This window comes from Neopsephotus bourkii, unplaced genomic scaffold, assembly GCF_033783945.1.
Source record: "Neopsephotus bourkii isolate Nb327-2 ecotype Australia unplaced genomic scaffold, CSIRO-AGI_Nbou_v1 NB_1820, whole genome shotgun sequence".
Taxonomy (NCBI): Eukaryota; Metazoa; Chordata; class Aves; order Psittaciformes; family Psittacidae; genus Neopsephotus; species Neopsephotus bourkii.
In genome coordinates this window covers 12,235,522-12,250,496 of record NW_026902293.1, presented here as the reverse complement: position 1 = coordinate 12,250,496, position 14,975 = coordinate 12,235,522, and the positions used below count along the sequence as shown (strand labels likewise).

The window sequence follows — 14,975 nt, the reverse complement described above, 5'->3', positions numbered from 1 at the left end:
TGTCATCACTGTTTAGGTCTGTAAAGAAAAACTTGATAGTGTATGGTACAGTATGTTTGCTGAAACTGAATAAAATACTATAGTTCCATAAATTGAGGAAGTTTTGGTTGTTTTGTTGTGGCTTTTTTCATGGCTTTTTTTTTTTTTTTTCCTTTGGTAAAATCATGGATTCATTGGGTTAAAAAAAAAAAATCATCCTGATGAATACTGTGTTCAGTCTGGCATTGGAGAGTAGGGAATAAGGGAGGCTGCCCCTGTGCTCTCAGGGCTTTCTCCACTATGGGCTGTGCAGAGCAAGGAGGAAACTGCTGGGTGCTTCCTCATACATGTGCACACCAGCACCCTGCCATGCACAGCACATGTAGCTGCTCATGCCCTGCTCAGCACCATCCTCTGCACTGGATAAGGTGGAAACCCTAGGGAGGGAGGAAATGATGCATGGTTATGCAATGCAAGGCCATATGGCAATGGAATGGATAGAATTCGAGTCTTGTATGTACCTTCATTTGCATTATATAGTTTCTAGGGGCTTGATATCATAATGTGGCTATTTTCAGGTTTTGGGGGGTGTTTTTTGCTTTAGTGCATCACTTCTAAGTCAATTCTGTTGAAAATTGAAGGGAACTCAGCATCTGCTAAGATTCTCAGACCCTAAAAAACGGGCTCACTGTAAACCGAAGGTTTTTTTTATAAAATAATCCTTAAATGAGAATTAAATTTATGTTGTTTATACGTCTTCTCCTAATTCTGTGTGATCACATGCTGACTGTTTTGTCTTCCAGGCAGATTTTCTTGGTAATGTGTCATCTATTTGTGTGTGAAGATGTGTAAAATGACTAATTCTTTCTACTATTTACATTCATAAAGGAACAGTTCTAGTTTTGCTCTTTAAGCAGTGTCTAAAAGCCCTTCTGTGGAAGCACTAGAATAAGACAGTTGGTCTGAAGTATTTATATGTTACAAAACAAAATTACCTTGGCAAGATTGTCTTTCCTGTGAAAACTGCTTGTGCTGTTTTTAAATACCTGCCAAGGTCTGAAAGCTATAAACAGGGAGGTATGTGGAGAGAGGACTATATTTTTATATATCTTTATGTGTAAACATATATGCATATATTGATAAACTTTTTGGATGATGAAAGGGAGTACGGGGAAGAGTTTACACAGGGAATTTCAGCTTATTGGTGGGGGTACTTTCTGAGGGCAACACGTCCTCGATCTCTCCACTGTAAAGATCAGCAATAATTTACAGGCATCTACAAATCCAGTTTGCCAGTCCTAGGTGTCTGGACTTCTCCAAGATGGTGCATGTGGCATCGAAGTACCTCTGCTCATGGTGGGACAAGCATCTATTTTGTTGGGTCGTATTTTGTGTGGCTGTTCGGGTTGCCTCCCTTGTGCATCTCTTGGACTTACTGCAAGGTAGCAGTTTAAACTCCTGATCTTAAAAGCACAGATATCTAGAAATAACTCTGTTAACGGGTGTTTCTGGCAGGCAGGGACATGAGGAAGCTAGCAAGCTGAGGGTCTGGAGGAGTTTGGTTGCTGTACAGCAGAATGAGACACTCGTGACAGTCTGCAAGATAGTCTGGCCCTGTGACCTCTCTCAGCATAGTTGGCCAGGGAATGGCATTCCAGAGAAGAGTTTAGGTCCTGGGCTTTGTTTTGCTTTCTGGGAAGACGGAGTGGCTTGGTTCTGTTGGTTTTCCATGCTCTTCACTGCAATCTTGCAAGAGTTTAGTTTATAAACACCAATGCATTGTATTCCAGAGAGGTAGTGTATTTGTTAAGATACCTGTTTGCTAAGGAAGTCTCTGCTTATGGGAAGCAGCAGACCTGAAGATCTGGGAAGTGCTAGCAGCCAAAGAGACAACCTGACACTGCTCTTGTCTGTGTCTGTGCTCCTCATTGCTGGATGGGCTCCTCATGGAGGTCCAGCCAGTGTAACTTTCTCCCCTTTACCTTCTGGCACCTAAGTTGCATCATAGTGAATAATTCTTCTGCTCCTGGAGAAACCCATATTTATAAATGCAGCTGTTAAAGAATCCAGTAAGTGACTGGCAGAAGAGCTTTGCTTTCTTTATTGCCTTTTATCTGGATTCTGACTTTTTTCCTGGAATTTTAGGAAGAGGGCAGCTGGCATTTATTTTGTGTAGTTATGCAGCACAGATGTGTATACATTTAATGTATATATTCTGTGGTTTCTGATACTTCAAATACCTTTTTGATTTAACAATAAGAGGTAACTGCTTGCTTTATCAAATGGAAAATAATTGCTTATTTTTCTGCATAGTCTTCAACACCTTTGAGAAATTAATGGCAGGTTTAGACTTTATGAAGGGCAAAGAAATGGTATTCTCTGATTCAAAGAACTAATTAGAAGTAAATGCCTTTGGGTATTGAGTCATGTGTTGTGTCCGTCGGTGTGTCATCCATCCCATCCCGTCCCCCCCTCACATTTTGGGAGAATTAGAGGAAAATTTAATAATTGCTTTCAATTTTACAGGCAGCCAGCATCAAGCGTGAAATGAGCTTTCCTGCATTTCAACAGGAGGATGTAAAATATGACATCAGTCAAAAACTGCCAGACCAACAGTTTCTCCTGTTCACCACAAAGGAGGAAGATTTAAAAACAGCAGAGACCAAAAAACCAAACAGAGCTCATGAGTATGAGAAGGAAAACACTCGTTCTGTTTGTCTTCTGGAACAGAAGCGCAAGGTTGTTTCTTCAAATATTGATGTGCCTCCAGCAAGGTAAGGACAGTTGGGGTTTTTTTGTGTTTTGTTTAATCTTTTTTTTTTTTCTGCTTGCCAGTTTAATGTTTTATTTTTAATGGGATGGTAAGAGGTAAGTTTGGTAAGCAGTACTGTGAAATGATATGACAAGTATTTGTGCCTAAGCAGTCCAAAATCAATCACAGCTCCACTATTTGAGAGATCAGCTAGGAAATTGAAAGCAGTAGTAGCAGAAACTGAGGCCATCTGCAGTGTAGGACTTTGTATTGCTTTTGCGATGTTTTTGGCTTTAGAATGTGATGCAGCTGAGTTACTCTCAGAAGAGGACATGTCTTAACAGAAAGAGATTGTTGACCCAGATTCACCCCAAGATGTAATCTTCTAAATTAGACACAGAATCATCCTACCTGATACCATTTTTTTAATTATTATTTTTTAGTATCATACCTGCAACCACTTTATAGTCATGGATGTGACTTACACTGCATAGAGGGAATGTAGTATCTTAAGTTCCATTACATCCTGGTATAGGCATACAGCTGGGTCATAATCTTGAGAACCTCAGTAATCTAAAGAATCTTGCATTTTGGGCAAGGACTTCACTGCTTTGAGAAAGAAAAGGAATGACTCCTCTAGGAAATGCTGAACATTAATATAAAATAACCCATATCCAGTAATGCTTAACAGACTCACTTCTATTCACGGTGGGGAAAATGACAACAAATCGGGTATTTTATGTTGCAAGATGACAAGTGCTGTTTCTTTTTGTTGTTCATGATTTGGTGTTGCCATCAGTCTATCTGAAGAGAATTTTTTTTGTTAGCCTGCCTGTTAAATTGACTTGCACATAGTATTCAGCGAAACACCTTCTGAGTTTATATTGTCACTTAAAAAATACTGGATGCTTTGTTGCTTTTTTGGTTTTTTGTTTGCTTGCTATCTAAAAACCAAGATAAACCAGCAGCTTCTGCCACATTACCCAGAACTGGATGACCATCGTTTTCCTTTTGCTCTCATAGATGACACTTGTGAAAACCAGAGTTCATGAGCATTTTGACACCATTTTTGCCCCCTGTATTTCTGTGCATTAAAAACTTGAAAATATTAGGATACTTCCTTGAGATTTTCACCAGTAATTAACCCTGTAATGGCTGAGTGCCTTTCACAGTTATCCTTATGTGTTTCTAAGCAAGTAGGAACATCAGAAAATTCAGGTTAGCAGGGACCTCAGGAAATCTCCTAGTCCAACTTCCTGCTCAAACTGCATATTAGAATTTCCATTTTACAATTCAGGCAGCTGAAGTACGGGATTTAAGTGCCTTTTTGTGTCGCTTCATGCAGATAATCCACTTCAAGAAGTGGTGATCTCCCCTTTCCTGTAACTGTAAAATATCCATCCTTGGAGGGATGGATATTTTTTCCCAAACAAGTTGAAAAATAGGATGAATAAACATCTTTAATGCCTCTTTAAGGCATAATTGTGACACCAGTTGTGAGCACAGGATGCTTAAGATTTTAGGAAATAACTTAATTTCACATGTAAAGTTGTCTTCTAAAATGGTTCTTTGTTTCCGTATTTTGTTTGGAACAGAAAAGTGAACATATTATGTTGCTGCATATTTTCAGGCATACAGGTTGAGTTGCTACATTAGCAGAATTAGAAAATGAAGTAGAGAACAAACCTGTAGTCTAGATTGAATAGCATGATAAACATTTCTGTCACTCTTGCTACAGTTATGCAGACAAATTTAAGTTTCACTTTTAATCTGAGGTGAGATATTGGGCCATTTGTCCACACATTCAGTACATTTGATGTTCTCCTGCTTCCTTAGACGCCGCTTCCAGTCTTCTGTCTAGGACTGTTTTGATGGAGTTATGTGTTCCCTAGAGGTGAATTCCTTCTCCCTTCGCCTCCTGGCAGGACTTGTTGGGTCGGCTGTCCTCTGCTCTGATGAGAACACCCATACGCCTTCTCAGATTTGTCATATCCAATTGTGGAAGGTCATCTTGAATTAATTAGATGATGTTTACAAAAACATGGAAGGAATAAGGGGTTTAATATGACCTTCAGTTTCTTACTGCTGCATCCGCCCTTTTTATAAAAAAAAACAACCCTCCCAGCTATTGTTAATGAAGTAGAAAAATGCTGTGGAAATGCAGCTCGCTATTTATTGTTTTAAATCCTTAGTGGAGCTCAGGTTACCCACTTCTCTTCATATGCCAAACTAAAGGGTAGCATTAAGTTCTGCAATATCCTGCTAAACCCAGGACAATATGTGATTTTGAGACAGAAGGTTATCATACTGCAGAATCCTTCTTATCAAGGGCATATGAGTATCTCTACAGACCTCTGAAAAACTGGCTGCAAGAGACTTGGTAGCATGGATGAGTATACTTCATTGACCACAAAATGAGACAAAGCCCATCATACCTTACCTGTTTTTTAAGGATCTCAATGAATAAGAATGAAAATCATTGTGAGGCACTGTATCCAAAATAACTAACAGTTCAGAAAGCGCCAGCATAATGAATGTTCTTCTGAAGCATTCACCCACAGGGCTTTCATTATTGCTTGCAAATTCTGAAATTTTAGAAATGTGAAAATACCTTAACCAAGTGCCTGGTGTTTCGGGTGTGCTGAAATTACAGTAGGTGGAACTGTAGAGCAGGGACAGACTGGTGGCCCTCTTGTGTTTTCATGGAGGAGAAGAGGACACTAACGGGAGCATGGACAGTTTAAAATGCGTGTCAGTGATATCTGGAGAGAAGGTGTAGGTCCATACTCGGTAATAGCCCAGCAGTTAACATGCATGCCTGGGGTGTGGTGTGCGTTCAGGTTCTTCTGTTGTTGCATTTGGAGCAAGGATCTGAACAGGGGTCTCTGGTGTTCAGAGGAGGTATCTTAACTGTCAAAGTCCTGATGTATTCAAGGTGCTTCATAGGGCAGCTCTTTATAGTGTCAGGCTAAATGTGGCAGACCTGAAATAAATATTTTATTGCATGCAGGAGAATTTTAACACCAAAATTAAATTGCTTTTTAAAGTTCATTGTTTACATTTTCTATTTAATTTGGAGAAAGTATTGCAGACCTTTCTATCTGCATTATGTGCTGTACTGGAAGTGTCTTTTGGAGTAAAATTGGAGACCTTGACTTTTTTTTTTACTGATTTTTATGTTTTGGAATGCAAAAATGAAATGAGAGATTAACAGCATTAAGTCTTTTCCTTTTCAGATTTCTTCATTTGGGCATTTTGAACAAAATTTATATGAGTTCAATAGCTTTCCTACTTCTGAAACTCAGATAAGCATAAATGAAACTGTTCAGCTTGAGTAGACAAACTATTTAATATCATAAGAAAATTTGAATTGCTTACTTCCCTTCTAAATTTTTAATCTGTTGGTAGTTTTGGTGCATGAAGGACTGCTGTCTTGGAGAATGGGGTCTGACCACTCGACTATAAACTACAATTCTCTCTTGAGAGTTGAGATGTTATCTGTACAACAGAGGAGAGTAAGCTTTAGACTGACCTCCAGTTCAAACATGAGCGATCAAGCGCAGCCCAGGTCCCTAGGATCTGAGTAGGGAAATGTCATTTACTAAAATGAGAGTGGTATCCCTCAGGGACTAACCGCCTTGTCTTGTGGGCAGAAGCAAGCACACGTTTACCGGTGTTCTGGGCAGCTACATCTGTAGAGGTCAGAGGTAGCCAAATATTATGTTCCCAGTAGGCAGTGGCGTGGAGTTCACAGAGCTGTTTGCTCATTTGTATTTTCATCAGTTACTTACCATACCACGCACTTGCTCCCAAAGCAAGTCAGCAAGAAACTGGGGAAAAGTCTGGGCTGCTGATGTGGTGGGTGTGAGGTGTGAGACATGAATGCAGGGAATGACTTCTGCCTCTTGGAGGATGAGGTTGTAAGGGTGGGAGATGGAGAGCAAGGGATGAAATTTCCTTTTTTTTTTTTTTTTTTAGTAAAATATGAGGATAATTGTCAGGAAATGGTGATGGGTTAAACGTCCTTTTAGACAGAAGTGTTTCGACCACTCTTCAAACTTTTATGCATTAGTATCAGATGTGTTGTCCTTTCTGGGACTGTAAACACCTGAAAGGTTATGAGAATTAAAGAAGGAGCTGGGCAGGCATCACTTCTACCTCTCTGATGGGTGGAAGTATTTGAACAGTTGTGCTTTTGTTAAGTTTTTGCTAGATTACCTCAAAATACTGTGAATTTTTTATTATCCCCTTGCCACATCATTTTCCTTTCCCCCAGTCCTCCTGTGCCCTATCTCCTCTAAAAAAAAAACCTCCTCTGAAAAAGAAATACAAACTTACCGCCTTTTTCTGCATTCAGTTTTTGTTCTTAAAGGACAAGCCAAAGCTAAACCTGAGCTGCTTAAGCACTTCCTATAGGGTGAAAGCGGCTGTTGTGCAATAAAACCTTCTAGTTCCTGTGCTCTTCTGGTTCACTGCTGTTAAGCTGTGACATTTACCATGGCAGTAATGTATTGGATATTGCTGTCTTCTGTTTCTTCTATATATACAGAAAGTTGCTTGTTATGGTGAAATTAATTTTTATTCACTTACCTATACTTTACCTATTTATATATAATTTAATGAAGGAGTATGTGAAGTAATTGAACTAGAGCAAATGAAACATCTCTGGGAATTCTCTCCCCCGTTGCCTCTTTAGGTCCTTCTACAACAGTTACCAATAACAGGGGCAAAATTAATTGCAGCCGTGTTGTCTGACCATCATTATAAGGAAACAGTGTAGGCAGTGCTGCATTTTCAGCCCGAAATGATTTTCCTGCCTAATCTCTCCAGGAATACAACTCTGGCCAGCCTTCTGATTAGAGAGTGGTTTGTTGATCTGTAAGGCCTGCTGGGCATGATTGATTATGCGCTGTGCATTTCAGTGGAAACATTTGCCTATTTTCATAGGCAAAACTCTCCAGAAGCCTGACTCCAAGATCAGAAGCAGTATCTGCTTGACTGTGATACCCTCACTATGACTTCCCTATCTGCTTGTAGAGGGAAGGACCTGATCATCAAGTTGTGCATTTCTGTTTATCCAGAGGTGGTGTTTATTCAGAGATCGTATTCTGTTATTCTTCTCCATCTGTTTTAGAAGCCTCATCAGTTCTCCTTGGGAGAGCTCCTCTTCTGTGTCTCTCAGATTTTGGCAGAGAGGATTGATGGGGCAGCTTTAGAAGACATCAACTATTTGTTGGCTGCTGAGGCTTTTCAGTCAAACTGGATGCAAAAAAAATGCTGAGAAACCAGGCTGTGCTTCACATTTAGTGACTGTAGCTCTGCAAGCTTCTGAGCTCTCCAGCTTTTCCTTCTAGCCCAAATGTACTTAATTGGGGTGTGAGATTTTCTCCAAATTTTTTCACCATCCTATAGGTTGAGTGCTCCTGTTTCTTACATTTCATTTTCTGTGCATCGGAGATAGTTAGAAACTTTGAAAACAGATGTTTATCGTGTAATGAGAATTACTTCCAGGGTCATTCTGTATTTCATGGCTTCTGTAGAAATGTTGGTGATTGGCAGTATCATGCATCAAAAAGCAGCTTCTCCAAATATCCACACCAGCTAATTATTGAAGTAGTAAATTGTTGCTTTGTTATGCTAAACTTTAGATAAATATGTGTGCAGCTTGATTGGATTTCATCCAAGCACTCATTACAGCTTCATTATGTTTCATGTTGTTCATCATGGCCTGCTGCAAAAAGGTATGGTGCCTTCTGGGGTCTGACTGTTCATGGGAAAAAGAGGCTTCCCTGAAGAGCAGCGAGAGAATCTGTTAACACATTTTGAAGTAAAAAAACTATATTTCTTGATGCTGTTTTCTAATACTAAATTTTCTTTGTCATCTAGAAGGACTCTATATGTGCTTTAAACTTGAGATGCCTTCCATCTGCCTGCAGCATGCAAAAGTGCTGTAGCAGAAGCTTATTTGGAAAATGTAGATTAAATTGCAGATTAAAAGCTTTGCAGGTAGCTAGCGCAGAACCAAACTAGAACTCCAAGTCACCTTATTCATTTAACTGGACTGTCATCTTCCACATTACTTGGCTGGGTATGCGTAGTGATTACTGCCATGATAGCTGAAGCAGCTTCTCATGATGCTGAGACAGATGACAGCTTGCATACTGTTGGAAACTCACTTCTCAAGTGGTGAGATGGATCAGGTCTCAAGTTCTGGGGAACAGGGGGCACACTCAGTGGGATTGTCCCATTTAAAGCATCCTGACCATAGGGATGGCTGAGCTTGTTGTAAGATTGGATTTCATGGCTGGTGGTACAAACTTGGGCGTTAATATTCAGAAGTCTGCACTGCCAGAGAGCCACAGTGATATCTTGGATTGGTTCATTTGTTGGAAAAGGGGTAACACACCCAGCTGTAGAAAAATTTACTCTGAAAGCGTGCATAATATATTTTTTTTTTCCAGTGGACTTTTGCCTTCTGATGTGTGCAGTAGTATTACTGGTGGAGGGGGCTGATCTCTTCTCCAAAGTAACAAGTGATAACACAAGAGGAAATGGCCTCAAGCTGTGCCAGGGGCGTGAGGGTTAGACTGGGTATTAGGAAAAATTTCTTCACCAAAAGGGTTGTCAAGTGTTGGAACAGGCTGCCCAGGGAAGTGGAATCACCATCCCTGGAAGTGTTCACAAACTGTGTAGATGAGGCCCTTAGTGACATTAGCAGTCCTGGAGTAATGGTTGGATTTAAAAGGTCTTTTCCAACCTAGTTGATGCAATGATTAATATTAGGAGAGGGAACTTCAAACACCAGCTGGTGACTTCAGGCATCTGGATTTTGGCCAGTGTTTTTGTCCAGTTTTTTAACTGTGGACTTGTAATGGCATTTCCAGGAAATGAAATTCCAGTGAAAACAAAGAGTGAAAATTTAATTGTGTAATAAATAGTTGTAGTTTTCCTACTGCCTGACATTGCAGTCTGTATTATTTTAGGTAATTACTATTTTCAAAAGAAGATTTTGCTTGTGCATGTATACATATATATGCACAAACATACGTATATATATATATATATATACATAGAATTAAGTATTCATATTCAGAGCACTGCTGAGAAATACTTGTCTTCATCTATAGAAGATGCTCCTCTTTAAAATCTTCTTCCACTGGTGGCCAGCACAGAAGGCTAAATAATTTTATCTGTGTGATGGGAGTTGCCAATGGACAGTGATCTCATTTCCAAGCAAATTTCAATGAATTCCTCTAATGTAGCACAGAGGAAAAATGTGTCCTTAATCTGCAGCGACCATTAGGCGCTGGTTCTTGAAGAGCTGCATTCAGTCAGCATTGCTGTTTTATCTGTTAGCCATTGCTGTGAATGCATGGCTTGTTCTCAGCTCTTCAGTTCCCTTAAAAAATGGAGTGTAATTTCAAAACACTCTTCCAACAGCAGGCAGTATTCAATAAGAGTAATTTCTTTGTGGTTTGTGTTAACTGTGGCACCAAAAAAAAAAAAATCCTCTTGAAATGCCATCTGTGCTGAGAAAAGAAAAAAAGTCAATGGGTACATGGTTTATAACTTGTGTATCTGAAATGCGCAAGCATGGGCTACTGTGTGTATGGTTACATAGATTACATACATTGTAGCTGTTTTATTTAGATGCTATGGAGCGAAAATATTCTAGTTTACGTAGCGGTATTCAATGTTGCATTGTTGATGTCAGCAAAGAGGTGAAACTTGCCTCTCTGGGAGAAGTTGCATCATTGATTGTTACTTGTAAAATATTTTAGAGATTTCCATCTTAACTCCTTAAGTATCATCTCCGTGAAAACTTTCATTTTTTACATTTAAAAAAGTGGAGGTAGAAAGCGTGACTTTTCTCTATTTATGGTAATATGCTTGTGTTATATGCACAAGAATTTTTCAGTGTTTTGTTTGTATCCCTAAGACAACTACACTACAATGAAAATCAGCTAACCCTATTTTTTATGTGGTATGTAGAATGTGTAATCGGTTTGTATAGATGAAAGGCTATTTTTAAGGTGCCTTTTATTAATTTCTGTAAGAAAGATTTTCTGATCTCTGTTATATGGTAGTTTATATGCATCAAAAACCCACTTTGCCTGTTACGGCTTCAATTTTTGTGACAAGGGGAGAATTGTCAAAGGATGGCACACTTCATCACTTTCAAATGTCAATGTCTAGATTAGGATATGTTTGTAAATTAGGTTTTTTCTAACGGGTTATTTTTATTTGAGGCAGAACTGCATCTCCTTGTGGTTTTTGTAATCTGCATGCTTTAATGTAAGTTCCAAGCCTTCCATTTTTACTCCCTGATCATTTTGGGAAAATGGTGGAACAGAAGTGTTGCTATATATGCAAGGTCTGCATGAAGGAACTATGATTTTTTACAAATTGTTAGTCTTTCCAAATAAAATATCCTTTGACTTTTTTACTGGAGCAGCGCTTGATGGCAGTGTGTTGCATTGCACATGTGCTGCACATGCCCTGCAGTGTGGCTTTTGTTCCCTGTGGAAAGCCTGGTTCCATACCTGAAAGGGCACTTTTTGGAAGCTTCTAAGAGTTAAGCTGTTGTGTTCGATATATTTATAACACATACTGAATGACTAGTTCACAGTTTTCTTGAGCCAGCAGTTTTGTTCTGCAAGTATGCTCGTTAAGCTCACTACGTAAGGAGTTTTGTGATTTTGTACTGCTCTATATTTTAAATTCTGCTGCAGGAATACCTGCAGGTGATCTGATACTGTGTCTGACAAGTGACCCTTGGGCCATCTGTGCTTGGTATCCAGTGAACAGAACAGTGGTAGTTGCATCTTCAGTGGACCACAAGGAAGCTGTGCATGCAAAAGGAACTTCTGCTGTTAGTGGCCCTAGCAGAGAAGGTACATCCCAAAGTACTTTGCTCTTCCATCCATACAGTAAAGATGAAGTGAGACATTTTGCTAAAAACGATTTAAAATTCCTAAGCAAATGTATGTTTACACTTTGCATAGAACCAACATTTAGAAACAACTTTGTTCTCAATTTGGGATAAAACATTCACTGTTAGTGGCTGTGTATGTGAAATGGTTCGCTGGATAACCGTATCTTCAATATAGCCTCCTTGGAGAGCTGACGGAAGAAGTATAGAATAACTACCAGAATAGAGTAGCAGGGTGCTTCTGTTTTATAAATTATACATTATACTAACTTCTAGGTATCTGAGAGTTGTGCTTCCTTCTCTCCAGGAGCACGTCAGAAGCTCACATGGTGCTGGACACCCCAGCTGTGTTGTCCTATGGAAACAGCTGTCCTCTGCAGCATCAACGCTGTCATACTGTATTAGAGGCAGCTGCATTCTTCATGCTATACTGTGTTCCCAAACTTGAGCTCCTTGTTTTCTGCTTTTCTCCTTAACTTGGATCATCTGTTCTGTTTTCACTGTGAAGGTCCATTCAGTTCCTCCCATGAAGCCGAGGCAGGTAGTGAAGGAAGGTTTAAAAAAAAAAAGGCGTTTAGGACTTTTCCATAAACACACACAGTGCCACACGTGGCAGCATGGAGCAGAAAGCACTGTGTCCTTGGTGTGAGGAGATTCCTCACCTGGCTGAATGAGGAAGGCAAAGATGATGAAGAGGATGTGCTGGGCCTATTTTGGTATTTCCTTCTAATGAAAAGTGCCTGTAAAAAAAGGTTTGATGCCACTTCCTGATAAGTCTGTGCCGATGGTTTAGAAAGAATGTTTCGGCTGCTTTTTCAGCACTTGTTAACTCTTGAGAAGTCATGGACGTTTGTTTCATTAATGTCTTCTTGAATGAAATTACTTGCCTTCTCTCTTCTCTCTAAATTGGTTACTTGCCTTCTCTCTTCTCTCCTCTCTGAACTGGCAGTAGCAGGGCTATTAATATGGGACATGCTCATGCTATCTCTTGCTTATCAGTGTTGCCTAGTTTATTTTATATAGTGGTGGTTGCTTTTATAGGGTTCGTAGGGCATTTGGCACCAAGAATACAGATGTGTAATTCTCATAGTAAGCTCTGACTAGCTATTAAATATTGATTTTTATTTATATATATACATACAGATATAGTCCGAGGGTAAGCATGTGTTTGTGTGACATACTTGTGCCCTCATCTCTAATATCCTGAGAAATATCTTGCTGATTATTTAACCTTTCTAAACTAGTGTTTCTACTCTTAGTACCTAGCTGGATCTTTTAGTACTTTTAGATCACAGGAATAACAACAGCAACAGTAAAAATCTAACTGATGTTGAAAGCCCTTTAAAATATGTCACATTAAAAGGCTTGTGGTTACACTTATTTGTATTTTGTGGTATATGTTTTCTGATTATGTTGACAGAAATTCAAAGTATTGCAGAGGAAGATGCATTACAATCTCTTGCTAATCTCTGAAGTAAGTATCTTCAGGGGAATGCAGCAATTTTGTCATTATGTTTTGATCTGATGAAGAAGCTTGGGGTGAATATCTACATTGAATGTATAATACAGGTCTTACCAAATAAATTGGAATATGCTACACTTATAATAAATCATTAACATTAAACCAGTGCAAAACCTAGCTTTCACATCTTAAGACATAATGTGTAACATTAATAAACTGAGCTTGTATTGATCCTACAGATAGAAGCTTTGGATTTCATTATGCAGCAAATGTTCTTAGTTATCTTTGGGGTTTTTTTCTTGGGACTTGTTTTTTTCTGGCAACCTTCTTGTGCAGACATCCAAACTGTTCACAGTATTAATTAAGTTTCCCTGTCATTATTACAGCAGAGGAATTGGAAAGGCAACATATCTGCAGTAGGGAGTTGCATTTACATGCCAGAGAAAAATGTAATTGCTGTGAAGGAAGCCACGAGGGGTCGGTCAGTAGGTGCCAGCACTGTCCAGCATGACTGAGGCTTCCTTCTGTGGGACAGGGATTGAGGTCACAGCAGAACTGTTGCCCCTCAGTGTGATGGTTGCAACTGAACTTCCACAGCAATCATTGCTGTCCTCTTTTCACCCGTGAGATCCCCCTGAGATGGAGGAGACTGCTTGGGTACCGCTAAGGAGACCCTGGCTAGCAGGGAGTTTTTATTGTATGTATTGGTAAAATGCAGCCCTCATAAAGAATCTCAGATTCATCACAGTCCTTCAATGCCATCTGTCTTTTAAAGTACTTTTGGCTCTATCAGTGTTTGCCTCTCTGTGATCCTAGAAGTGTGGCTTATGTACCTGCTATCAACTATATCAGAAACAGGAAATACGGAAGATAAAATCTTTAATCAGACTTCAAAACAGAATAACCTGTCTGCCTGTCCATCCCTACATCGAGGAGCAAATATTCAACCACTCTATGTGTTTCTGCCTTCCTTACCTACTTTTTTAAATTACACCTCGTCTGAGCTACACGTATCCCTTGATGCCATGGGAACTACAAAGCATCTGGCCTAGACTGCCCTCCTGCTTTGTAAAATCTATTGACTCACTGTGTGATACAGCCTCCCACCTATTGCTGCGTATTCTCTTCCTCCCACTTGTTCTCCCCATGCTGTTCCTTCTGTGAGAAAATCACCCACAACTCTCCAAACCTCACCTTCTTTCAAATACTTCACATTTTCACAGTTGGACTACTGAAACCTTCCCTTCAGTTCCAATGAGGAATGGTTTTTTCATCCCCTCCAAAAGATGTGTTTCCAGATCCTCTGGAATGACTCTGTCTTCATGCTTCTATGATGTGCTTCATAAATAATGTTTGGGATAAATTGTATTGTACTGAACTGAGGATTTACATAGTTAAAAGCTCCTGTTTACATATTATGCACTGAGTGTATGTGTGTGCCTGGAAAATATCCAGATGACCTCTGCCTGCCCTATTGCACTGGGAAGAAAGGCTCCTGAGACCTGTGCAAGCTCACAAAGGAAAGGAGGTAGCTGGGAGAAAGCAAATCTGGCTAATTAAATGCATGAACCCAATTGATATTTTTTTGCTACTATCTTTGTGAAGTTATCAGCATTTATATCCAATTATATCTGATTATATCCAATTTTTGTTTGTGGGGGAGCAGTGAACAAGGGTCTGAAGTTCAAATCTGCTTTATTTGGTGGCAAGTATCTTCATTTCTGTGATCCAGCCAACAGTAACAAACTTTCATAAGCAAGGGCAGATGTGTATACATGCTGGGATATGTTTCTGTACAACACTAAATCACCAACAAGATAGTTAAAATTTGCTGAGTAATACCTGTGGTG

General features: G+C 39.5%; 1 protein-coding gene across 1 annotated transcript in view; it reads left to right on the top strand.

Annotated features, from left to right (window-relative positions):
* Positions 1-14,975, top strand: part of ZNF704 (zinc finger protein 704) — an 86,885-nt gene that overhangs the window by 15,756 nt on the left and 56,154 nt on the right. The window contains exon 2 of the mRNA XM_061342928.1: positions 2,506-2,753. Coding sequence (XP_061198912.1) covers positions 2,506-2,753 — 248 coding nt within the window. The remainder of the gene's footprint in view (positions 1-2,505; positions 2,754-14,975) is intronic.